Genomic DNA, 25,359 nt, shown 5'->3' with positions numbered 1-25,359 from the left:
TGTCTAAATAGAGCTGCAGCCATTGAAATGTGTGTTGAATTGATGTGGAGGTGGAGGAGGAGAAAGTGGAGGAGGAGGTGGAGAAAGTGGAGGTGGAGGAGAAGGAGGAGGTGGAGGTGGAGGAGGAGGAGAAGGAGGTGGAGATGGAGGAGGATGTGGTGGAGGTGGAGGTGGAGGAGGTAGAGGCGGTTGGAGTTAAAGGTAGATGTTCACTTCATTAACACACGTCTGCTAACGAGCCGGAGCAGAAACCAATTAAGTCCCTGAGAATAAATTAGAAGCTGCGTATTTATGATGTGGTCACATTTATGGAGTCGGGCTGAGTTTTATGGTCACGACTCGTGTCGGACGCGTGAGGTCGGATTATTAATGTGGAGCAGGACGCTAACGATACGACGCCTCCTCCTGTCCAGTTCATCGCAGCGCAGTGATGATGTCACAGCCCAGTGATGATGTCACAGCGCACTGATGATGTCACAGTGCACTGATGATGTCACAGCCCAGTGATGATGTCACAGTGCACTGATGATGTCACAGCCCAGTGATGATGTCACAGTGCACTGATGATGTCACAGCCCAGTGATGATGTCACAGCGCACTGATGATGTCACAGTGCACTGATGATGTCACAGCGCACTGATGATGTCACAGTGCACTGATGATGTCACAGCCCAGTGATGATGTCACAGTGCACTGATGATGTCACAGCGCACTGATGATGTCACAGTGCACTGATGATGTCACAGCCCAGTGATGATGTCACAGTGCACTGATGATGTCACAGCCCAGTGATGATGTCACAGCCCAGTGATGATGTCACAGCGCAGTGGTGATGTCACAGCGCAGTGATGATGTCACCGTGAAACCAGAAAGGATTCGAGGATCTTTCCTCTTTCGTCTCGTTGTTGTTGACATGAACTGATTCAGAAACACAACGTCACCACAATAGAAACTTTATTTATTCCAGCACAGAAACTAGAAACCAGGATCACACGCTGACGTCCAGCGTCATCACATCACGACAGTGATGAACGGACGTCGTCATGAGCAACAGCAGCAAAGGATGGAAAATAATCATGTTTGGTCTCCACAGAGTCTGAGTCTCTGTTTGTTTTTATATTATATTATAGTTATGATACTTTATTCATTTTCTAATTCTATTTCAGTATAAACTGTCTGAAAATGAACCAAAGCTCAGTGAATATTGATTCTTTTTTAATTTATTAGTATTTAAAAGTATTTACCTGAGCCCATCCATCTTCATACAGGTTTATTTTTAAAATGAGACAGATCGTATTAATGGACATTTACAGGTTACACACAGATTATTACAGCCTGGAGGCTCGTGAAAAACAAAAAATAGAATTAGAATTAGAATTAGAATTAGAAATAGAAAACCTTTATTTGTCCCACAATGAGGAAACAGCAGAAATGAATCAAACATCCTTTAATTTATCATTAATTTATCATTAATTTATCATTAGAACAGTTTGAATCTAAATCTCTAAAATAAATGAATTTAAATGTAACAGTACCATCATTTCCTCACATTATTATCAACACGTTCCTCATCCTGTAGAGCTCAGGTGGCAAAGATACCCCCCCCCCCGCCCCCCCAGAACACAACACTGAGACCAGGACCAGGACCAGGACCAGACCAAACCAAACCAGGACCAGGACCAGGACTAGAAATGTCTCTAATTTTGAAGGATATTGTATTAAATATAAACATGGTCCTGATTAATTTTGCGTCTTTGCTGTGGAGGTGATGGAGGTGATGGAGTGAGGAGCTGTGAGGAGCTGTGAGGAGCAGTGAGGAGCAGTGAGGAGCAGTGAGGAGCAGTGAGGAGCTGTGAGGAGCAGTGAGGAGCAGTGAGGAGCAGTGAGGAGCAGTGAGGAGCAGTGAGGCCTGTGGGTCCTGGATCAGGAATGGATTAACAGCAGTGATCAGTTCATCAACATGTGCTTTGTGTTCACGTTGTGTTATAAAGTGTTTATTACACAACTGCTTATTGATCTGACTCTGAATGATGGATGTCTGAGCTCCCTGGGATCTGCTCATAAATAATGGGACGCCCCCCCCAGAGAAAGAAGCCGTTAAATGATGTGAGAGGAACACGAGGAGGAGGAGGAGGAAGAGGAGGAGGAGGTGGAAGAGGAGGTGGAGGAGGAGGAGGAGGAGGAGGAGGAGGTTTGAAACCTCCACAAATGAAAACCTCCCAGCGTCAGTGGGGAACTTTCCAATGGTTCCTGTAAAACTGTTGGTGCAGGGCCGGCGCTCAGCGGGGCCCCTGCCCCCCCTCCTGCCCCCCCCTCGCCTCCCTCGGCCCCCCCCCCCCCCCCCCCCCCCCCCCGCCCCCCCCCCCCCCCCCCCCCCCCCCCCGGCCCCTGACCCGGCCCCGCGCTCCGAACATGATTGCTTTTGTTCTGTGGAGAATATTTAAATGGGGCTTTATAAAAGGCGGGACTGAGGGTCGTAACACGGCGATTCTTCCAAACTGCTACAGATGCTCGTGGGGGGCCGGGTCACGGCGCGACGCTTAACAAAGCCCCCGCACGGCTACAATGATCCACGCCGCACACTCACTGCAATTTAGCTTGAGTAATAGATGAGGGTCACGCCGGGTCACTTTCAATTTCCACTTCCAGGGGAGAAAAATGAAAACAAGTCATTTGCACATATCTGAATAATTCAGTCAGTCAAAAACGGGAGAAATGAAAATACGCGAAGAAAGAGGAGGCGGCGCGTGGAGCGGTAATGACGGCCGGCCTCCTCCTCCGCTCCTATAAAGGCTAATGATGAATCTGACGGAGGATATGAATCCAGATGTAAGAATAAAGCGTCGCTTTCCACTGAGCTTTTAAACTTATCATAAATGTATTAAGATTGCAGCGGGCCATGAAACAGCTGGAGACAATTAATCTTCTGCAAATCTTATCCCAGGAATTGGTTTCTGCAGAGTAACATCTGCTGTGAGCGCCGATTATTCATGGGCGACGGCGCCTTTATGCATCGGCCCCAGTCATCGGCACTGAAGTAAAAATTTATAGTTTTCCCTGTTCAGTAAAAATAACATTCAGCAGCATTAAAACATCATCCATCAACATTGTCCTGGGGCCCGGGGGCCATCGCAGCCCGGCAAATTAAAAGGATTCATTTTGCAGAGGAGTTGCAGCGCGTGCTGCTCCGCTGAACTGAGCTGTTTCTGCTTCGCTGCTGAGAATGAAATTGAAGACGCCGCCGCCGCCGCTGCTTCCTGCTCTGGTTGGAGGAAGAGGAGAGATGAACCTCGTCCCCCGGAGACCGTGATCAGGACGTACAGGCCGTGATGGATGACACGGGGCCTGGACTCGCCAAAGATGAACTTGGAATAAAACCAAACGCCGTAATTTTCTGTGAGAGTCGACGAGACGCCGGCAGGTTCAGGACGAGGGAACGAGCAAGAAACAAACCTGTTGGTTTCATCCTGAACGATGACGCTTCAGGTTCAACGCTGAGCGTCAGAAAAGACGCAGAAACAAGAAAACTGGACAAACCCGTGTTTCCTTTGTTTGCTCCATAGACTCATATAAATATGGTTAAATATAAATACAGAATAAAACACTGAAGCTCCGCCCACTCTTCTTCCTACGCTCTGCTCCACCTCCACCAGACACCAGGACATGTCCCATCATACACAAACTTACTTTAAAAACTCATCATGGCAACGGCTGGTTGCCATGATGTCACATCCTAAAAATGGACACTTCATCAACATTACATCAACTCCCTGAAATGACAGAAACCATCCGTGAAATAAATGATTTGACGTGTATTAAGTAAGTAAGTGTTTTTAGTCCCGCCCACTAACGTGGAGAGGGTGGGGCTTATGACCTGTACTGCAGCCTCCAGCCTCCAGGGGGAGCTCTAGTAGCTTCGGCTTCACCTTAGAGGAGCAGCTCCATCTTTAAATACAGTCTGTGGTTTAATTATCAAGATGGAGCCAATCAGAATCCTCCAGGGCCGAAACAGGAAGTGAAACATGCTGCAGGTCCACTAAGGTCCACTAGCGGCTAATGCTACAGCTAACACCATGAACCATGAACTCTGGGTAACGAAGTCTCTTGTGATATTTTAAGCTGAATAATCAGTTTGGTTTTAAATTAAAAATGATGAAATTAATCGTACAAATAACTAACGGTGCAACAACAGATCAGCTGCTAATTTACGACCCCTATGCTGAGCTGTGCGGCGCCCCCCGGAGGAAGCATGTGTCCTGCACATTATTTAATGAATGTCTGTGTTCTGCTGATTCTACATTTGCTGTAATTGTCTCCAGTGACTGATAACTCCAACTGTTTCTCTAAATAACTGGAAGCTGTGATGAGGATTTATGGCCGAGATGTTTCTTTCTTTCTTTCTGTCTTTTTTTACTTTTTCGTGTTTAAAACCCAAAAACCAGTGAACGGCAGCCAGAGTTACAGATGATGAAAGTCGTATTAGGACGAGGCCTGGCCCGGCTCCAGCCTCCACAGCCTCCACAGCCTCCATGCTAAATGATACGGCCATCTGGGAGATTACAGCCGCTGGAGGATGAAGAAGAGGATCTCGATCAATCTGAGCTCAGCCCGTTCGTTTTAAAACACCAAATACAGACGAGACTCATCAACATCAGCACAGTTTCAACATGAGTCATTAAATAAACTCAGGAAACACACACAGACGTTAGCCGTTAGCAGTTAGCAGTTAGCATGAGACAAATGCAACATGTTTCCTGTAGCTACAGTTTCAAAATAAAAGTATTTAATATATTTATATGTAAAAAACTGCAGGAAGTGACTGAGCTTCAGTAGAGACATGAACATGAAACTACTTCATCCTCAGTCTGGACCAGAAGTAACTCCTCCTCCCTTCCTTCCTTCCTTCCTTCCTTCCATCCTTCTCTACTTCCTTTCATCCATCCATCCCTCCATCCTTCCTTCCTTCCTTCCATCCTTCCTTCCTTCCTTCCTCCCTTCCTTCCTTCCATCCTTCCTTCCTCCCTTCCTTCCTTCCTTCCTTCCTTCCTTCCTTCCTTCCTTCCTTCCTTCCTTCCTTCCATCCATCCATTCTTCCTTCCTTCCTTCCATCCTTCCTTCCTTCCTTCCTGCCTTCCTCCCTTCCTTCCTCCCCTCCATCCTTCCTTCCTTCCTTCCTTCCTTCCTTCCTTCCATCCTTCCATCCTTCTTTCCTTCCTTCCTTCCTTCCATCCATTCTTCCTTCCTTCCTTCCATCCTTCCTTCCTTCCTTCCTGCCTTCCTCCCTTCCTTCCTCCCCTCCATCCTTCCTTCCTTCCTTCCTTCCTTCCATCCTTCCATCCTTCTTTCCTTCCTTCCTTGCTTCCTCTCCTCAGTCGTCTCCTGGCGCCTCAGACTCAGAGTTGATGTGTAATTGAGATGAATCATTAATGATTGTTGTTCTGTGACAGAGGAATAAAGCCCAGAAGAAGAAGAAGAAGAAGAAGAAGAAGAAGAAGAAGAAGCGGTGGCGGTGGCGGTGGCGGTGGCGGTGGCGGTGGCGGCCATGTTTGAACCTGGCCGTGTATTGTTGGACGTGACACGCTCAATTTATCATTAGTTGTGAGCGGAGAACGGATGAGTACACTTTCAATTTAGTTCCGCTGCTTTCTCCATTCATCAGGCCGCTCTCATCATCCATCATCTCCTCCGCCTGCTCCACACCAACACACTCTCATAAGTTTAACGCAATTAATCTCCACGCGGAGATAATTTCATATTAATGAAGCCAGACGTTTATTTGATGGTTGCTTTGATGAAGTTGTGGCGACAGCGAGCACATTTCTCTGCTTCTCTCCTTCTGTCTTCATACAACAAGCCCCGAGAAATTGGAAAAGTTGCAGCGATAGATAGGAGGTGACCTGGAAACAAAAGCAATCAAGGCTGGAGGGGGATGTCGGCAGCCGCCATCAGCGCGGGATCCAGCCACGCTGTCAATAAAAGAAGAAATACGTTGTGAGGCGCGAGGCCGAGGCCAAAGAGGAGGCGGCAATTTCACACCTTCATGTAGCTCGGCGGAGGACATTTTTCATGTGAGTCCAGAGAAAGATTGGAGATGATTGGTCTGATAACAAACAGCAGGACCCGACCCCCCCTCCTCCCGTAAACCCCCCCAGACTCAGCATGACTACATAATTATTGTCTAAACTAAATAAACTGGAATTCAACCACAAATCAATCCACCTGAAGAAGTTGAGACTCAATCAGAGCTGGAACAAAATCAATTCTGACCAATTATAGGCCAGATTCATTAGAGTATGCAAATCACCCCCCCCCCCCCCCCTTCATGAAGCAGCTGATGAACTTAAAGACAAAAGACGGAGGATTTAAAATCTACTGTCTCTAGAAATCACTTCATATTAGATTCATTTAAAACCAAACAGAGAAACTGTTTTAAAACCAGTCGACCACTAATAAACACACGGATGCTGATAATATAATATTACTACAGTATTATTAGTAGTATTATTATTAGTAATAGTAGTAATAATTTAGCTCAGGTTCCCAATCTTCTACCAACGTATTTAATGTGTTTTCAGATTATTTTGGTTCCAGAGACGATGAAGCTGCGTCATAGTTTATAAATGATAAAACACAACGAAAAATAGACTGAATTTAGTTTAAAATTATTTTTTTCCTTAAATGTGGTAAAGTAGCATAAAATGTGAATTAACAACATGTACATGGATAAATAAAGCTTTTAAAGGTTCCGTATAAATACCATTTTAATACCAATAGTGTCATATTTCTGTAGATTTTACCTACAAAAATAAAACTTTCTGATTTTATTTACTATTAAAATAATAATATATAACAGAATCAGTGTTGAGTTGATCGTCATTCGTTTAAATGTAATAAATTCATATACGAATGTTAATAAATATTGATATTTCGTCTCGTTTTCTGAGTTTTATCTCAGTTAATTATGAGCCAGTAACTAAATCTTTACACGTCCAAACATCCCGACACGACACGAGTCGACACAGGTTTAATTCACCGACGTTACTGAGGAGAAGCTGAAATTAAAACCCGTTAAAGGACCAGTGTGTCGGGTTTAGAGCCACCTAGTGGTGGAGCAGCAGATCCTCATAAAGTCTCCTTTAAATCAGGTAGAAACCGGTGAGAGGAGGTGAAGCGGAGCCTCGTGTCCTGGTTGTGAAGCTGTAGCTGGACGTCCTGGTGGAGGCGCTGGGAGACGCGAGCCGAGGTTTGAGGCCGTATCGATCGTCCTCAGCATCTCATACATTACGGCCGTGGCACAGAATAGATGGCAGAACAATGTATTTAAAGGCATTACGCTGCAACTAATGGCGAGTCTCAGAAGCAGCCTCAGTCATTTACCCTCCAGAGTGGTCGGGCCGCTCGGTTCCCAGCACAGCGGGATTTAAAATGATGTCCTCGGCCCACTACACTCACTTGGATTCAATTTGGAAATGTATTCATATTTACTTAGTGTACCTGCATTGCATTTGTATAGATCAGAGAGGGTAAGAGTAAAATTGAATCAGCATATTGGGACATAACGGGGCGGTTGTATGGAGTCTGGAGTCGGGGTCAGTCCGATGCCTTTTATGATGTCCCTCTGAAATCTATCTGAATCACATTAAATTGGACATAAAGATGTGCAGACACATACATCACAGTAAATGGTGTGGTGCAGCATCGCTCGCCAAGAATCCCACCTCCACAATCGGGTTATAGTATCGGCTTTAGATCCTATTAATAATTCACAATCTTGTTAGGGGAGAACAAACATTTCTGTTCAAGCAATTTGAGTTGTGGGATTGTTATTGGCGGCGGTGGCGTGAGAGGCAGAGAGGCTGTGAAACGAAAAGCCGCTCTGTGTGCAACAATAACTCCAAGCTATTTCACAGTCTCTGCTTTCTTTATTAAACCGGCTCCGATCCACTGCAGCCGCCGCTTTTATTCTGGAGGACAACACGGTATTAATCCGGAGGAGATCCCACCGTTCAGTCCCCGCGTCACATTATTACTAAATAAATCACAGCTTTTAATAATATTTAAGGACGGAGCTCGTCCTCCTTCACGTCCACGTCTTTATCACAGCGCAAATATTTCCCGTGTGAAGGAAGCGGTGAAACATGTCTGACGTCTGTTTATTCAATCAGTCGTTTAATTCTCAAGGACAGACTCTGTCCCTTTTATTATTATTATTATTAGTATTATTATTAAAAGCAATGTATTCATTTATTTACTTGAAAATATATGAATGTGACAAATTTCCAGAATGTTTATTTAAAATCCAAACATGTTCAGTGAATTATCATAAAGAATTTGTTAAAAAATATATATTTTTATTCTCAACATGAATCTTTTCCCTTTTAATTATTATTATTATTATCATATTATTATTATTATATTATTATCATAAAAAGCTTGTGATTGTCTGTCTGTTATAAATATGTCAGGGACACACGGTTCAGCCAGGTCATAATTAAAAACACTAAATCCAAATATTTCTATTTATTTTACTCTATTTTGACATTAAACCTTGAATATTGGTGAAAACATCCACGTTTACGTCTTTAAATATTTTTTTGTTCAGTTTAAAGTATAAACATCTAAATAAATAAAAGAACCTGTTTTAATCCGTTTATTCGCGTTAGAGTGAAATAAATAGTGAAATAAAGCAGCAGGTTAAACTCTAACTCTAAAGATGTTTGATGATGAGAAATTCTCATTAATTCATTTATTAACATTTTAAATTCAGAATGAATTTTAACCGTTTTATTTTTCAGTTTGTATTTTAGTAGCAGACGTTTTTATATTTAATGAAAACTGAATAAAAGATTCTTTATTATTCTTGATGGAGGTTAATGTGAGAACCACTGCTTTAGATTTCAGCTCATAGTGGAGAATATAAATATATATATATTTATTTATTTATATATTTATATTCTAAAAAATCTATTGTAAAAGGTATTTACAGTAAATAATATATATTTTTTTATTCGACTTTTCTCCCATTTCTCTGTTTTTTATTCCTGGTTTGAATGATGACGTCTTTGTTTTATTTAATTTGTTATTGAACTCGACTGTTTAACTTCATTAAGGGACAAAAATAACAGAGATAAAAACTGGACATGTTTGAGATATTTAACAGGATCTTTATTAGTTTTTAATCTGAGCTTTTAAACCTCATTTAACATTTAAATGTATCAGCGGTTTCTGTTTCACTGAAATCCCTGAAACATGTAAAGAACTAAATAAATTCTAAATGAACTAAACTGGTGATTTATGAACAGAGACGTGAACTTTATCTGATTCTTTCTGGTAAATAAAAAAAAAATCAAATAAAACTCAAATTTAAAACCTTCAACTTCTACATGTGTTTTAAAAATATTCACGTTTAAAACCTGGAACAGACAATAATAATAATAATAATAATAATAATAGAAGAGAAGAAGTCTCCTCTGGTGGTTCATGGTCCAGCGCTGCCTCCTGCTGGTGAATACGCAGAACGACAATAAAGACTCAGAGTTTCCTCCTCAGTGAGAACTGAGGATCACAACCAGAGTTCTTGGTGGTTTTTGGTGGTTATTCATGGTTCCTGTGGTTCCTGGTAGTTCTTTTCTTGGTGGTTCTTTATTGTTCTTGAAGGTTCCTGTATTTCATGGTGGTTTTATATGGTTCTCTATGGTTCTCTATTGTTTTTGGTGGTTCTCTATGGTTCTTGGTGGTTCTCTATGGTTCCTGGTGGTTCCTGGTCGTCTGAGTCGGAGTCCTGTCCCACGAGGAGGCTGCTGTACTTCTTCTGCTGCTCCTCTCTCAGGGAATCCTTGACTTTCCCTCTCTTCAGGCCTCCGTCCCTGGAGAACAGACATGGACCCGGTTTAAACAGACGGTTCCTGTTCCTGCTGAGAACTCTGGAACTAAAACAGGTTTAGTAGTTTCTAGATGTTTCTCCACCAGACTAACATCTCCTCCACCACCACGGGATGTGGAGGAGATGAATAAATCTGCTGATATGAGGAAACAGTTTGTGTCTGTATCTGTAGTAACGAGGAGTAATCTGATTACTGCTCTCACCAGGCCAGGTCCAGCAGACCCCCCCGAGCAGCGATGGCTGATTTCACTCTGTTGGCGAACTGAACGGCGTCTTCTCCGTCCTGTTCCTCCACACAGAGACGTAGTTAGAGACGGGAGGGAGGGTGGGCGGGGCTTACCTGTCGGGTCATGGCGGGGTGGGCGGGGCTTACCTGTCGGGTCATGGGGGGCAGGTACCAGACGTTGACCACGATGGCCCAGCTGCTCATGGTCCTCAGCAGGTAACTGACCATGTTGAACTTGCTGCTGTTCCAGAAGGCGTCTCCAAACCGGGGGTCGTACTTGATGGCCACCGGGTAGATGGTGCCCCCGATCTCAAAGCTGCCCTTCTTAAACATCATCACTGAGGTGTTGTTGACGCAGGTTCCTGGAGGAAACTCACCAGTTATCACTAAAACCACGGAGAAGAAGAAGAAGAAGGAGAGGGAGGAGGAGGAGGAGGAGACTGACCTTCAGGAAATATCAGGATGGGGAGTTTGGTCTTAGCTGCGATGTGAGCCCTCAGCCTGCAGACGGGAAGAAGAGGATTTAGTTTGAATCTGTACCCTGGACCCCAGAGACCAGACCAGGTCCAGGACCAGGTCCCTCCTCACCTGTTGGTCACGGCGTGTCGGTCCTTCATCTCCGACCTCTCGAACCAAACGTGGGGGCAGGACCTCACCATGGACCTCTGCATGACCCCCATCAGGCCTCCGTGGATCTGCCCCACCTGAAGGCGACACTGGGTCAGATCTGGTCCTGTAACCGAGCCCGGCTAACGGGACCAGATTTAACGCCACTCACCATAGCATAGCAGCCGTCGTTGGCCAGAATCACCACGTCGATGGGGGTGGTGTGATTAGCCACACAGATGCCTCCTTTCTGAGGTCTGTTCTCTCTGAGGAGATAATCACAGCACAGACTGTACATAAATGACTGTATATAAATGACTGTATATAAATGACTGTATATAAATATGGACGCCACGTCTGCTTTTTAAAAATAGTTTTTACAACACATTTCATGGTAACTGGTAGCCGCTACGTTGCTACATTCTGTTTCTATAGCGTCAAATGATGAATTAAATGAAACTTGCACAGAAACACTTGAACATCCATCCACATTATATTAACTGACTTAAATAACTGAAATCATCCAGTCAAGTATTTGACGTGTTTTAGTCCCGCCCACTAACATGGAGGGGGTGGAGCTTATGACCTGTGCTGCAGCCTCCAGCCACCAGAGGGAGCTCCTCTAGCTTTGGCTTCACTATAGAGGAGCGGTTCCATCTTTACTTACAGACTTTGGTGACGACTTGTTGGATTCTGGGATGTTGAGTGTTTTTTGGCATCTTACAGAGAAATCAATGAACAGGAAGTCGGATCAACTTCACCACCTCTAAGGAAAGTTCCTTAGGAACTGATGATGCTCCAGCAGAGATACAGTCCTGATTCAGTCTGTCTTAATGCTAAGCTAGGCTAACACTGTCTCAACAACAGCACTGAAAAACACAGACGCTGACAGAAAGCAATGGAAGGAGGGAAGGAAGGAAGGAAGGAAGGAAGGAAGGAAGGAAGGAAGGAAGGAAGGAAGGAAGGAAGGAAGGAAGGAAGGAAGGAAGGAGGGATGATAGGGACCTGTTGTGGTAGTGGATGGTGGCTGAAAGGCCTCGGGCACAGATCCTGTAGCAGGTCAGATGGACCAGTTCACTCAGCCAGTTCTTCGCACTGCAACACAAACAGAAAACGATTCATCAGAGGACGTCTCTAACGGGGACATGTCTAACAAGGAAATGTCTAACGAGGACATGTCTGACGAGGACGTCTCTAACGGGGACATGTCTAACGAGGACGTCTCTAACCAGGACGTCTCTAACCAGGATGTCTCTAACCAGGACGTCTCTAACGGGGACGTCTCTAACCAGGACGTCTCTAACCAGGACGTCTCTAACGGGGACGTCTCTAACCAGGACGTCTCTGACCAAGACGTCTGTAACGGGGACGTCTCTAACGAGGACGTCTCTAACGGGGACATGTCTAACGGGGACGTCTCTAACAGGGACGTCTCTGACCCTGGTCCTTTAGGTCTTACCTGGTCTCCGGCAGGAACCCGACCAGCGTGGTTCCCACCACCAGCCATGAGAGGCCGATGACGGCCAGTGTGATCCTGCACAGACAAACACACCAAACATACGGTTAATGTGTAAATATTTAATAATAATCATTTTATTATCCAGCCTTGTTTAAGTGAGAAACCTGCAGGAAGCTAAATGCTACTGAAGTCGATTCACAGTATTAATGAGTTCACATGTTAAAATGTGTTTTATGTTAATTATGGTTCATTTCCATTATCAGGATTAAAATGTTGACATTTCACCTCCAAGTGTGTGTGAATGATTTAATAGGTTTATTTCAGATATAGCTTCATGATGTTTATCAGAGCATCAAGCTAAAGGCTCATTAATCAGGAACCTACAACAACCTTCAGTCACTGATAACTGCTCACATATCGTTTCATTTTATTTCTGGGAAACGTTCCTCCACAGCTGGTTGCTGGTTCTGACCTGAGGGGGAAGAGGATGCAGTATCGGACGAAGACGCCGAGGCCCCAGATGACGGTGAGGCGGAGGCTGATGTAGCAGAAGTTCTGGTTGGTGCGGGTCAGGAGGTTCCAGGAGGCCAGCTCCTCGGAGGAGAAGCGCTGGGTCACCTGGTCGTCCACGATGCTCTCCAAGCCTTTCTTATAGAAGAACAGGGCGTCGCTCAGGGCAAACTCCGCCCCCTCTGCTGACTCCGCCCCCTCCACCCCCTCCAGGGCCCGGGAGCATCGCAGCCGGCCCACCTCCTCCTCCATGGAGCCCCCGGCCCTCTCGATGATCCCTGGAACAAATACCACACAGAACTGCCTCCAACTCTGAACATACTCAGAACATCTCAATATAAACCTCTAACATCTAAAACCGTCTCATCTCATGAGGTGGACGCTCAGACGTAGTGATAGAAATGGAAACATTTTAAAAACATTTCAATGGAAACACGCACAAAGAGCAGGTATTGAAATTTCAGAAATATCGCTTTTATTTTGAAAAGCTGTGATGGAAACACAGCTACTGACACTGACACTGGTTTCAAGTGAATATAGGAGATAATTACCACTAATTACAAATATTTTATTACATTTAAACTGACACCAGAGGGTCCAGTTCAACCCACCGGAGGAAAGAAGGTGTAAAAGTAAAAGACCAGTCACAAAATTAAAAGAAAAACAAAGAGAAACTGATTTTAAGTTATTATTCTGTTTGTTACTGAACTAAAGACTCATTCTGCTACAGATGGTTCAAAGGATTAAACTATAATCAGACTAATCATGATGATGGGATTCATTTTGTTGTTGATAATTACCACTAACGACATGTTTAATTACATTTAATATGATCTGAAGCTTAGACTTCAATGGACTTTAATGATCCACAGAGGAAACTACAGCGAAGAGTTAATTATGAGCTACTGGTTAACATTTTTAAAAGAATAAAAACTAAACATCATCTTTAACCAGGAAGTAGGTTTTGAGCCGCATGTCCTCACATGTGGACACGGGGATTATTTCAGTGTATTTTAAAATAAAGTCACCAATGTGAAACAAAAATATAAAGCTGTTCATTTTAAAACCTGATTGTAGCAGAACAAAAGCAGAATTGCAAATAAATTGAATCCCAGCGTCTACTGTCTCAACCCTTTTCTGCCACTAGATGGCAGACTAGAGCGTCCACTTATGAGGACAACAGATCTGAATGAAGCAGAATATTTGCCACAAACCTAAAGCTTAACATCCTCACATTAAAGCCGGAGGGTTTTAATAAATCTAAAATTTATCAAGAAGAGAAGAAAGAAAGACACAAAGAAAAGTCGAGTGAAGACAATAAAGGACAAGAAGGTTTATTTATGGATATTTAACAAAGAGGTTAAATAAAGAAACAGCAGAGCTCAGAAAAGACGCGACAGAGACCAGATAATATCCAGATAATAACGAGATAAACCTGAACATATAAAGAGGTTTAAGAGTGTAACAGTGAGTAAAGAAACAGAAATCAGGATGAGGACTAGTAGCAGAAGTGAAACCATGTGAAGAACAGAGTTCTTTGTGTGTTTGTGTGTTTGTGTCTGAGGATCATGAGTTGTGCGTCTGACCGATAAACCCTCCACACTCAGTCACTTCCTCTGGTTCTGGCTGATGTGGACACAGCACGAGTTAAATGATCACGTTCATTATCACGTTGTGTCTTTCTGTGGTTGTGTCCATGTGAGATATTCGTTAGATGTGTCTCTGTGTCTCTGTCCAGGTCCACTAACGTTGTGTAACCTGCTGTTGCACCACTGTCGCCCTGAGACGATCCTGAACACGAATCAGCTGCAGGATCCGACCAATGAGCAGCGGGACCCGGATCACACCGACGTCACGTGACCTGGGGTTTAAACTTTAGCCGTATGGACGCTAACGCTGGAGAGGTCAGCGCTGAGGTCTGACAACATCTGGACTCATCTCCCTACTCAAACACATCGTCTCTAATACAGGAAGATTTACAAGAGTTAAACCTCGTTAGACTAAAAGCACAACTGTCATTTTTTGATTTCCTGCTACAATATCAATAAAAATAATAGTTTTCTGAAACGTTCCAATATGACTCAGACAGTGCTAATGCTATCAGGCTAACGAGATTTAAGTTTTGTCGCCTTAAATATTAAAAATTAAAGTTGTGTTTAAACATTATTGATTATTACATAATTGGTCATCTTTTTATCTTTAAATTCCATTAAAGATTAAAAACTTTTATATTATTTTATCTGTGAAAGTTTTCAGTTTGGAAAAACTCTAAAGTCCAGTTCCCTTTTAAACGCTGGTGTTGGATGTTATTATACTTTTGAATTAGTTTTTAATCATTATAATTTATTAATTTAACAGTGGTTTATTTTATCATTTACGATTATACTTTATATAGTTTTTAATTTTTTATTATTTTTATTTATTTATTTAATTTTCTTTATATGTTGTTTTATTATTTGACTTGAACAGTTTATTTATTTTTCACGCTTCCTATTTTTTTCTGTTTTATTACCTGTTGCAAACATATTTAATAAATATGTTTAATTTAATGTTATTTATTTTTTCCTTTTAGTTGATATTAAAAATCCTCTGTTAAATGTTTTTCTTGTTTGTTGATTTGATTTGTTGTTTTTTTTGTTGTTAATTGATCCTTATTGATTGAGTGTATGTTCATATGAACCTGTTAATAAAGGATCTTTGATTGAATAGAGGATCTTTGGCTGGTTCTGATCCTTTTTGTCCCGGATGCTGTTCTCTGGACCCGCGAGGAAGAGACTTACCGTTGGACAGAGGGACCGGGACGCTGGGCTGCTGCCTCCGTCCTCTCTGGATTCGCACCGTGGCCCACTGCAAACACAGACACCATCATTTCCTGGCTGCACACATGACAACGTGACCGAGGGCCAGGACGATGTCGCGTTACCTCCAGGATTTTGACCAGGACCTGGATGTAGACGCCGGTGACTCCCAGGGAGAGGCCGAACATGGCGGGCAGCATGATGAGGAACACCACCACGAACACCCACACCTGGAAAACAGCTGCAGCCGCGCACCAGAGGTCCTCCATCGCTCACAGAGGTCAGAGGTCAGAGGTCAGAGGTCAGAAGTCAGGGGTCAGCTCATGGTCTGAGACCTGGTTCAGGTGTTCATGTTCTCCTGAGGACCCACTGGAATCAATTAAATCATCATCACTGCTGTATTTCATCAACTAAAAGAAAATATTACATCTACAATCTCATTAATACCTTATTTATACCCTGGCCACTTTATTAGGTACACTAGTGACGTCATTCTAACCTAAATTACACATTGAGTTGATGTAGAAACAAGTGCTACTATGCCAGAATATTAGGAACATGTGTCGGTTCAGTAGCTCTACAGAATGAAAACTCAGTTATTAGAAACTAAAGCTGGAAACATAAAGATTCAGAGACTAGTTTCACTTGTGTATCTAATGAAGTGAGCTGGTCTGTCAAGTTGTTTTAAGACGATTAGGTTAAAGGAACTGACAGAAGAAAAAAAAACACATTCTACATAAACTTAAAGGTAAAAGTTAGAGGATCTTAAATAGAGCCCTGTGGAACTCCAAAAAGCTTTGTGAAAGTTAACTCACGGACTGAATCTACATCTCTCTGCGTTACTATAAACTAAATCTAAATTGTCTTTCCTCAGTAACGTGCGGTGGTTTTATTTACCTTCACTAACTGACATTTACAGTTGGTTATAAAATATGTTTAATCTCCCAAAGTCAACAATGAATTAACTATTAAATATTTGATGAGTTCTTATTAGAGTAAGAAGTTTTCTTGTCATTTTCTGGTGGAAATACAGTTTTGACATTTCAATCAAAGACTATTGTTGGTTAATTTCATCTTTCCATGTCTTAACTTACAGTATTTACTTGAATGGAGGAAAACAAACCATATAAACTCACATTAAATAACATGTGTCTGAGTAGAATAGAATAATGATTCATTAATTAAAGAGTAGTTATAATCTGAGCCAGTTATGACATTAAAGCCAACACTAAAAACCCTATAATGTATAATATATCAGATTAAACAATGAAATACATGAATAAGTGAATAAAATAACAGTAAACTGGAGGATTTCTAGCTTTAAACTGAACTAACGTTACTGGAGCTGCGGTTGGAGGAAACAGCTGTACCGTTAGTCGAAGGAAAATCCGCTTAGAAACAGAACCAGAGCGACTTAAAGTCGTCTAGAGTCAAACAGAGGAGTTAAAAGACGAGTTCTATGATAAATTAAATACCTTCCAGGGTTTCTGATGGGTCTCAGGGCAGCGGACCTTCTCACAGAAGTTTCCCCGGATTTAAGTCGAGTCAGACGGATCCAGAGGCCACGCCCCCTCCCTCCCACCTCCCCCTGGGAAGTTCTGCTCTTTCTGAGAGTCGATTCTTTTGCCACGACTCGATTCTTTCAGTTCTGTCTAGTTACGTTTCTGGGCCGTTGCCATAGCTACGGCGTCAATTTGAGCTCAGTTCCTTCCTTCCTTCCTTCTTTACATCCTTTGCTTTCCTTCCTTCCTTCCTTCCTTCCTTCCTTCCTTCCTTCCTTCCTTCCTTCCTTCCTTCCTTCATGCTTCCCTTCTCTTTCTTTCTTTCTTTCTTTCTTTCTTTCTTTCTTTCTTCCTTATATTATAAACTGGTCAGAAGGTTCCAGGATAAACTGAGACGTTAATTAAATAATTTAAAAACTTTTCCTTCTGGGCCGCATAAGGATAAAAATTAGTGGGGAATCGGCTCTTCTGATTCACTACCTAGAATCGGCTCCTTTGCCTATGATCCCTCACTAGTTCAGAACTGCGCTGAAGAAACGCAGTATTTTGCTGCGCTCCCTCTGCGCCTCCTCTGCGCCTCTTGCGCATTAAACAGCGCTGTGCTCGCCGTCAACAAGCGGCATGGCGGAGCCGACAGTGCGGATGTCTGGTATTGTTTTAGCCTCTCTCATGTTCCATCATGTTAACAGCGACTCCGACGTGGTGAGGAGATTTCTTTAATACCTCGTTAAAATCCGTGTATTTTCAATGGAGTCCGCTGCACGGCTAAATGGAGTGTTTGTGTCTTGGAGGGGAAGCTAGCGAACGCAACGGACGTTATTTACACATTTCAGAGTTGGTCAACTCTACTTTAACGGTGTAATTATCACGTTTATAACTGCATGCTTTGGTGTAATGGAGAAAAAAATACCATGTAGGTGAAATTAAAACTCCCGTTATGCTTTTTCTGCAACTTTTTAAGCTAGCTGTTACAACATACCAGACTCCATGTAAAAATCTTAACTTTTTAAATTAAATCAATTAGTGACAAGGAAAATGCACTCTGTAAGATAATGTCCTGTCTCTACGAAGTCCTGCGATTCTGCTAATGACTTCGGCACTAAAAGCGAATCATTAGAGTCAAATTATAATTTTAAAATGAGCCCCCTGTTGTCATTCACTGTCGTGTTGATGTGGAATAAACCATATTTATTAAATGGAATCCACAGGAACACTGTTAAGATTTAAGTTAACATCTCTATGGATATCTAACTAATAAATCTAATTAATTTATTGGTCTGTGGAGTTAAAGATGAAGCTGAAGTCCACTCTTTGTCTGTGAGAGACCCTCAGTGATGCTCATGTCCATGTGATGTGATGTGATGGCTGCTTCCCTTGGTCTTTAGGAGGGTCTGGTCCTCGGAGAGAGCAGGTTTGATGAGCAGATCACCATCAGCGACTCCCAGGCTGATCACATTCACATCGAGGAGACGTACAGTACGTACTGCCTTCAGAAATCTAAACATTTAAAACTTTATTTGCATCCAGTTCCTCTTCTACCTGGAGGAGCCCCCCAGGGCTCTGTACTGGATCCCCTACTGTTCTTTATTTACCTTCTTCGCTTTTACATTAGATCTTCATTAGAGACACCTACATTTTCCCTCCTATACAGATGACACCCAGCTCTACTCGGCTAGATAGATAGAAAACAAAACAAAACCCTTTTTCATAATCAAACCCCACAGTACTCTCCATTGCTCTCCAAATTGCTAATAGTGATGCTAATGCTGTTGCTAATGAGATGATAATAATTTATAACAGTTTAAGTTATTTTAACTTTAATTTTCTTTTCTCTGACAGATGTCCAGAAGCACATCGCCTGCCACAGACTGAACATGTGAGTCCTGGACACAAACCGATGAATGAATGAATGAATGGATGAATGGATGAATGGATGAATGAATGGATGAATGGATGGATGATGAATGGATGGATGGATGAATGGATGAATCAGTGAATGGGTGAATGAATGAATCAGTGATGTCCTGTGTGTGTCCAGGTTGTACGACAGCACTGGGCAGGTGAATGTGGAGGCGGTGAAGAAGATGCTGGCCGACAACAAACAGGTGTTCATATTCTTACATTTTAATGATATGTTATATAAAATATTTTGGTACAGTTGTTTTTTTTACAAAATATGTTTTAGTGATGTTTATTTATTAGTTAATTCAATATGTTTTACGCATATTTATTTGTTTTTTATTTATATTTCTACGGATCCGTAGAAATATCTACTGATTTTTATTTGCTCATGTTTTTACACCAAACTAATTATTGTTTTGGTTCATTCATGTTGTTTAGTTATTATTTTATAAGGTAGTATACATATATTTAATTTATGTATGAAGTATATATTTAAAACATAATATTTTAGGGTATTTTTTTATGATTGTAATTATACGTATAAATGTTAGATTATTTATTTTTTATTATTATTTGTGCCATATCAACTTTTTATTTATGTATAATATAATTTATTTATCTTGATATATAATATACTATTAATAATTTAGATAAAGAATACAATCATTATTGTTTATTATAATTATTATGTATTCATTTGATAAATTGTACAAAATATATATATAATTTGATAGTTCTGTGATATCTCAGGACCTTTGCAGATGTTTTTACGGATGTTGGATGTTGTGTGTTGTGTGTTGTGTGTTGCGCGTGTGGTTTCGTGCGTTGCAGGAAAGTGTGATCGGTTGGTACCGTCAGCGCAGGAACTCGGACCAGAACATGACGTTCAGAGAGAAGAAAGTTCACGAGAGTCTGAAGAACTTCCTGTCCAACCCGCACCTGGTCTTCCTGCTGCTGACGCCCTGCAAGGTGACGGCGCCGGGGTCGACCCACCGGACCGAGTACTCGGCCTTCATCTCCCGCAGCAGGTAACCACGACAACGCCTTACCTCCTCCACTTCCTGTCCTTCCCTCCCTCCCTCCCTCCCTCCTGGGTGGAGGCGTCAGCTACAGAATGAGACTTCTACTTTTAAGTGGAAAACTTTCACTTCTTCTTCTGTGGTGTTGAAGTCGTTGGTCAAACTTAACGAGGCATTAGACGTTTAATAAACCAAACTATGCACCTCCTCCCTCCTCCCTCCTCCTTCTCCTAGAGTTCTCTGGTAGGTTACTTTAGTATCTGATGAATATTTCTTCGTGTCTTTCTGGCGAAGACGCTTCGTGAACGTCCCGGTCCTCGTTGGTAACCTGGGTCTCCTGGAGCAGCTCGCCTACTGGAAGGACTCCGCCCCCAACTCTGCAGCCGGATACAGCCGGACCATGAAGAGACACGGGTACGCCTCCGTCCATCCATCCTCCCTCCCTCCGTCCGTCTCTTACGTCTCTGGTGTCTCTCTGGTGTCCGTCCAGGTCCAGGTTCTTCTGCTCCAGTGGTCTCCTGAGGGAGGTGACCGAGGTCAATAAGATGAATGATTCTCTGCAGTCGGAGCTGAAGGTGACGGGAGACGCTCTCACTTCCTGATTCCTCCTCTTCTTCTTCTTCTTCTTCGTTGGTGTCTTGTCTGGTCTCACTCGTCCTCCTCTGTGTCCCGAGGACAGAAGACGTGCAGAGACGTGGAGGACAGCGAGCGGCAGGTGGAGGCGCTACAGGAGGAGATCTCCACTCTGAGGAGGAGGCTCAGGGAGGAGGCCGGCTTTACCAAGGGAGGAAAGGAGGAAGGTAGGAAGGAGGGAGGGAGGGAAGGATGGAGTGATGGAGGGAGGGATGGAGGGAGGTGTTGCTGACTCTTCTCTCGTCTTTGAGCAGACGTGGTCGTCGTGGCGACGGAGCCGAGGAACCGTCTCCTCCTGGACGCCGTCACCGTTCTGTTCGTGGACTCTCCTCTCTTCACCTCCCAGACTCTGACCCTGGACGCCTTCCCTGTCCCTGATGGCGTTTCCATGACGACGCAGGTAAACCCAGAGACGACGACGGCGTCGACGCCAGCGAGCGTGGCGATCAGTCGGAAGAGACCGGGGGAGACGGTGGACGGGATGGAGAGGAAACGGAGGAGGAGCAAGACCTGATGTCTCTTTATTTTATTTTAGTTTCATTAAACGAGTTCATTCTGATTCCACACGTTTTTATCTGGTTGTTTATCCAGGTTAAAGAGGATTCGCACTAAACCTACGAGTTACTAACGGATTTATTTTCATCATTGTGATCATAAAGAACCAGGAAGTGATGAAAGAAGAACGTGAGTAATGATCCTGTGATAAACGTAAGAACAGAGGAACGTGTGAACGTTCCATCATTAAACCGTGTTCACCTGTTAAAGGTTCATTACAGTCAGTGGTGTCTCAGAGGAGTTACCATGGAAACCAGACCCTGTCTCACCTGGTCCCTCTACCCACCTGGACTATATGAAGGAAAACGTGTCTCAGTCTGTGTGTGAATCAGGGCAATGGTCAAGCAGCGCTCCATCTACATCGTGGTCAGTAGAATGAAGTATAGCGCTGCTCGAATGGATCATACTACCACTGGACCAGAACCAGGGACACATGGAAGGAAGGAAGGAAAGAAAGTGGTAGGGAAGGGAAGAAGGAGGAAAGTGAGGAAGTAAATGAGAGGGAGGAGTGATCGTAGGGAGCGAACTTGGAAAGGAGTTTATTTTTTTATTTATTTTTTTAACAGAAACCTTAAAACATTTTTACTGAAAAGACTAAAAACCAGAAGAGAACCAGAAAGTGACAACACAGAAACTTTAATCCATTAAAAGATGAACAGAGTGACTCTAATCCAGATGTTTGACTCCACAGATGTTGGGATCCTTCATGAACTGTGGATGTTTGTGAGTCACCGACATGAACCCTGAAGAGAAGCAGATTTGTCTTTAGTCGTACGTCAGCTCAGAGAACATCTAAATATTTATGATTAAATAGAAACTGGAGAGGAATTCATTAACCTGAGATTCACCGACGTTAAAAGAAACATTTAATGTGTAATTTAAAATGTCTTCAGCTGAGGACGGTCTCTGGTGTATAAATCAGTTACGTACCCATAGCGTGAGCTTTCTTTATGGCCTTTGACACCTCCTTCTGTTTCCTGCCACATAAACCTGAAACACAAAACGTCTGTGAGTCCGTGTCCAGGTTCAGTCTGTGAATGTCTGAGCGCTCGGTCACCTGTGATGTGTCGGCCGTAAATCCTCCCCGTGTGAGGAGAGATGAACTGAGACAGGAGCTGAGTGAGGGAGGAAACACAAGGTCCACTTTAAAGTGAGACAGTGGGATTTATTTCCATGCTGCTCGTGGTCCATGTTCAGTGAAATGATTCCCTCACCTGGATGTTTTTAAAATCCACCGTCACGTTACAGAGGATGCAGCCTTTCTCTGGCTCTTTGTACGGGTTCTCCATAGTCATGAGCTTCAAGGAAGTAAAGATAACACACAGTTATCACCAGAACATTACTTATTTTGGGATAAACATGGTTTTATTTTCAGTATTTCAACAACAATAATAATAAGAAGAAGAAGAAGAAGAAGAAGAACCTCTCCTAGCTAAACCAAGAGAATCAAATTAAACACTGCAAAAAATTTGTCAACAAATAAGATTAACAATAATAAATAAATAATAATTAATAAAACACATCACTACTATTAATTACTGTCATTAAGTATAAACCTGTTTTAACCCACCACGTCCTCCTGTTGTTGTCCTGTAGCAGTAGAAGCTGCTGAGAGGCTCCTCACACCTACACACATGAACCACACGCTAACGTTAGCATCACATCTCAGTGTTTACTGGGCGAAACAAAGGTTCAAACAACCAAATGTTTCATTTATTATATTTTTTATTATAAATGTAAATGTTATAAAAGCTTAAACCCGCACTCACCTGCGTTCCCGTGCAGATTTAAAACAGCTTTTAGCCTCTGGAAGCTCCTCAGATGTAACATTTTGACCTGACACTCTACCGGAAGTTGTACGAGTCCGGGGCGACACCACGTTTAAATCATTTGTTCCTACCACTTCTAAAGTTCCTGCTTTTTATTTGGAGGTAAGTGGCAGATAAAATATTTAATTTACTGAAAAAAAAACAAATATTTTGTGTGTTTTAACACACAAAATATTTGTACGAGATTTTGTGTTTTAACACACAAAATGCGCACATTTTAAATGTATTTCTTTTACGGGACATTTTAAACGTCCCTCAGTTCAAAGATATAATGATACAAGATAGAAATCGCCCCTGAATGAGGGAAGTAGTGGCATTTCCGTTGTATTAGTTTACATAAGCACATAGAGATAATCTTTGGTTTCTCTGCAAGTTAATTAATATTTGCTGTTGAAAACCATCAAAATAGATAAAAAAAAAACAGTTTCACTTGACCTGAGAGAGTTTCTATAGACCTTAGAGAAAAGTAGCTAGCAGGGTGGGACCGATTTCGTTCTAGAAAAGCTTTTAAAAAATTACTGAACGTTTGTGTTTTTATTTTTATTTTTGCGTTTATAGAATGTATAAATATATGTATGTATGTATAAAAATATTCGTTGATTTACCATAATTAATATTAATACATAGCAGAACTCTTGACACGAAACTAAATCTGGGATCATTAGCTCCGTTAGCTCTGCCATGCTAGCCGTTAGCCCCAACCGGAAGTGACTGGGGGATTTCGCTCTCATTCAAATCCGTGCTGGTGATATTTTTGAATGTTAAACGCGGCGATTTTTTTAGCCTCCGCATCCAGATAAACTAACATTTAAAAGGCAAAAACGCACTTAATGACAAACATTCACACTTCATGTGGACATTTATGGCTCATTTGTGGAGTTTGGAGGCTCGTTAGTGAGCGGACGGAAGAACCGGCAGACGAGCCGTTAGTCAAGGTAGCATCTGTGACGGAGGCAGTTAGCTTCTTACTGTTTGTTAGCTGTGGTGTTAGCTGTGATGTTAGCTGTGGTGTTAGCTGTGATGTTAGCTGTGATGTTAGCTGTGATGTTAGCTGTGATGTTAGCCGTGTTTGACATGTAGCTCCAGCTGGGATGAGCTCCGGGAGGCTGGAGGTGAAAATAAAGCGGGTTTGCTCCAGGAAGAGGTCCAGGGACAACCTGAGGACACACCTGACACCTGTCCGGAAGAGAGGGGGGAGGACTGTCCCCTCACCGACATGTCCCGTCGGCTTCAGCATGAACGACGGTCGAGCTGCGGAGGTGAGTGACTGTTCGATTAATCGAAGGTTCATCAGATAGAAACACATTCAAAGAACAACAGTCAATTAATCATCTTTCATTCTGTCCTCTGTCCTTCCTTCCTCTCCTCCTTCTTTCTTATCATCCTTCCTTTATTATTTCCTCTCTTCCTTCCTCCTTCCTCATCTCTTCATCCCTTTATCATTTCCTCCTCCCTCTGTGTCCAGTTCTGTAGTGACTCTGAGGACTTATTTGGGGACTATGACAGTCTCCTGGGGGACAGCTCTGTCCTGGCGAAGCTGGATGATGTTGAGCAGAATGAGAGACGTCGAGCTCATCGCCCGCCGCCCGAAGACGCCCTCACCGACTCCATCATGGACGACCTCGGAGACGACGCCTTCAGGGACCTGCCGTCCAGTCAGCTCCAGTTCCAGGAGGAAATCCAAGACCAGGCGAAGAGGAGCCGAGTCCAGGACGGAGACAAGACCTCCACGCCGTCTAGAAACCGTCCCCCGCAGGACGGAGACGCCAGGGGGGGAGGCCGGGCGAGGAGGAGCGTGGCCGACCAGCTGAAGAGGACGATGCTCGGCAACGCCGCCACTCCCACCGCCGTCTCCCGGTCGGCCGCTCTCAAGGAGGCGGTGGTTTCTGAGGAGATCAGCGTCGCCATGATCGCCATGGAGACGGTGTCAGCCGAGACGACCGACCTCGGGCCTTTCTACGGCCTCCCCAGCCGGGTCAAGGACCTGGTGTTCAGACTCAGAGGGATCCAGAGCTTATACGGTCAGGATCTAGACTTTATACGGTCAGGATCTAGAGTTTATACGGTCAGGATCTAGAGTTTATACGGTCAGGATCTAGAGTTCTGGATCTGTGCTCTGGTCCAAGATGGATCCTTTAACGTGACTTTGTGTGTTTGTGTGTTCGTGTGTTTGTGTGTTCGTGTGTTCTTTGTGTGTTTGTGTGTTTTTGTGTTCTTTGTGTGTTTGTATGTTCTTTGTGTGTTCGTGACTTTGTGTGTTTGTGTGTTCGTATGTTCTTTGTGTGTTTGTGTGTTTGTGTGTTTGTGTGTTCGTGTGTTTGTGTGTTCGTGTGTTCGTGTGTTTGTGTGTTCATGTGTTTGTGTGTTCGTGTGTTTGTGTGTTCGTGTGTTTGTGTGTTCGTGTGTTCGTGTGTTTGTGTGTTCGTGACTTTGTGTG

General features: G+C 43.1%; 4 protein-coding genes across 6 annotated transcripts in view; 2 read left to right on the top strand and 2 right to left on the bottom strand.

Annotated features, from left to right (window-relative positions):
• Window positions 1-9,143: 9,143 nt before the first annotated feature.
• gpat3 (glycerol-3-phosphate acyltransferase 3) lies at window positions 9,144-17,076 on the bottom strand. Of its 3 annotated transcripts, none has more exons than XM_047569672.1 (12): window positions 16,958-17,076; window positions 15,608-15,851; window positions 15,465-15,531; window positions 12,647-12,962; window positions 12,175-12,249; window positions 11,721-11,810; window positions 10,888-10,981; window positions 10,698-10,813; window positions 10,555-10,610; window positions 10,257-10,471; window positions 10,087-10,172; window positions 9,144-9,866 (listed from the first exon to the last, which is right to left on the bottom strand). In XM_047569672.1, exons 2-12 carry the CDS (start codon window positions 15,749-15,751, stop codon window positions 9,722-9,724), a joined length of 1,404 nt encoding a protein of 467 aa, XP_047425628.1. In that variant the 5' UTR covers window positions 15,752-15,851; window positions 16,958-17,076; the 3' UTR covers window positions 9,144-9,721. The 3 variants fall into 3 exon arrangements, with proteins under 3 accessions (XP_047425628.1, XP_047425631.1, XP_047425629.1); XM_047569675.1 differs by having other exon boundaries at window positions 10,087-10,166; XM_047569673.1 differs by having other exon boundaries at window positions 15,608-15,840; window positions 16,958-17,063.
• Window positions 17,077-17,413: 337 nt separating this feature from the next.
• Window positions 17,414-21,102, top strand: abraxas1 (abraxas 1, BRCA1 A complex subunit). The gene is made up of 9 exons (XM_047569676.1): window positions 17,414-17,686; window positions 18,370-18,460; window positions 18,824-18,860; window positions 19,023-19,089; window positions 19,718-19,914; window positions 20,200-20,319; window positions 20,396-20,480; window positions 20,585-20,705; window positions 20,793-21,102. The coding sequence occupies exons 1-9, from the start codon at window positions 17,606-17,608 to the stop codon at window positions 21,050-21,052; spliced, it is 1,059 nt and encodes a 352-aa protein (XP_047425632.1). The 5' UTR covers window positions 17,414-17,605; the 3' UTR covers window positions 21,053-21,102.
• A 611-nt stretch (window positions 21,103-21,713) lies between these two features.
• On the bottom strand, window positions 21,714-23,014 carry mrps18c (mitochondrial ribosomal protein S18C). The gene is made up of 6 exons (XM_047569677.1): window positions 22,863-23,014; window positions 22,664-22,719; window positions 22,308-22,391; window positions 22,151-22,208; window positions 22,024-22,083; window positions 21,714-21,836 (listed from the first exon to the last, which is right to left on the bottom strand). Exons 1-6 carry the CDS (start codon window positions 22,921-22,923, stop codon window positions 21,760-21,762), a joined length of 396 nt encoding a protein of 131 aa, XP_047425633.1. The 5' UTR covers window positions 22,924-23,014; the 3' UTR covers window positions 21,714-21,759.
• Window positions 23,015-23,576: 562 nt separating this feature from the next.
• helq (helicase, POLQ like) overlaps window positions 23,577-25,359 on the top strand; it is a 9,003-nt gene continuing 7,220 nt past the window's right edge. Inside the window, exons 1-2 of the mRNA XM_047569671.1 lie at window positions 23,577-24,181; window positions 24,388-24,943. Coding sequence (XP_047425627.1) covers window positions 24,014-24,181; window positions 24,388-24,943 — 724 coding nt within the window. The 5' untranslated portion in view covers window positions 23,577-24,013. The remainder of the gene's footprint in view (window positions 24,182-24,387; window positions 24,944-25,359) is intronic.

Source organism: Mugil cephalus, chromosome 19 (genome assembly GCF_022458985.1).
Source record: "Mugil cephalus isolate CIBA_MC_2020 chromosome 19, CIBA_Mcephalus_1.1, whole genome shotgun sequence".
NCBI classification, from domain to species: Eukaryota; Metazoa; Chordata; class Actinopteri; order Mugiliformes; family Mugilidae; genus Mugil; species Mugil cephalus.
This window is presented reverse-complemented; position numbering and strand designations above follow the sequence as displayed.

What these genes read in the sequence shown, in the direction of transcription:
- gpat3 (XM_047569672.1), bottom strand. Translation starts at nt 15,751, where the DNA reads ATGGAGGACCTCTGGTGCGCGGCTGCAGCTGTTTTCCAGGTGTGGGTG. An exon ending in ACCATCCACTACCACAACAG is followed by an intron (nt 10,982 to 11,720) that starts GTCCCTATCATC and finishes TTATCTCCTCAG; the next exon opens with AGAGAACAGACCTCAGAAAG. An exon ending in ACGACGGCTGCTATGCTATG is followed by an intron (nt 10,814 to 10,887) that starts GTGAGTGGCGTT and finishes TGTCGCCTTCAG; the next exon opens with GTGGGGCAGATCCACGGAGG.
- abraxas1 (XM_047569676.1), top strand. Translation starts at nt 17,606, where the DNA reads ATGGCGGAGCCGACAGTGCGGATGTCTGGTATTGTTTTAGCCTCTCTC. An exon ending in TCACATCGAGGAGACGTACA is followed by an intron (nt 18,461 to 18,823) that starts GTACGTACTGCC and finishes TTTCTCTGACAG; the next exon opens with ATGTCCAGAAGCACATCGCC. An exon ending in CAAGGGAGGAAAGGAGGAAG is followed by an intron (nt 20,706 to 20,792) that starts GTAGGAAGGAGG and finishes GTCTTTGAGCAG; the next exon opens with ACGTGGTCGTCGTGGCGACG.
- mrps18c (XM_047569677.1), bottom strand. Translation starts at nt 22,923, where the DNA reads ATGTTACATCTGAGGAGCTTCCAGAGGCTAAAAGCTGTTTTAAATCTG. An exon ending in AAATCTGCACGGGAACGCAG is followed by an intron (nt 22,720 to 22,862) that starts GTGAGTGCGGGT and finishes TCATGTGTGTAG; the next exon opens with GTGTGAGGAGCCTCTCAGCA. An exon ending in TGGATTTTAAAAACATCCAG is followed by an intron (nt 22,209 to 22,307) that starts GTGAGGGAATCA and finishes TCCCTCACTCAG; the next exon opens with CTCCTGTCTCAGTTCATCTC.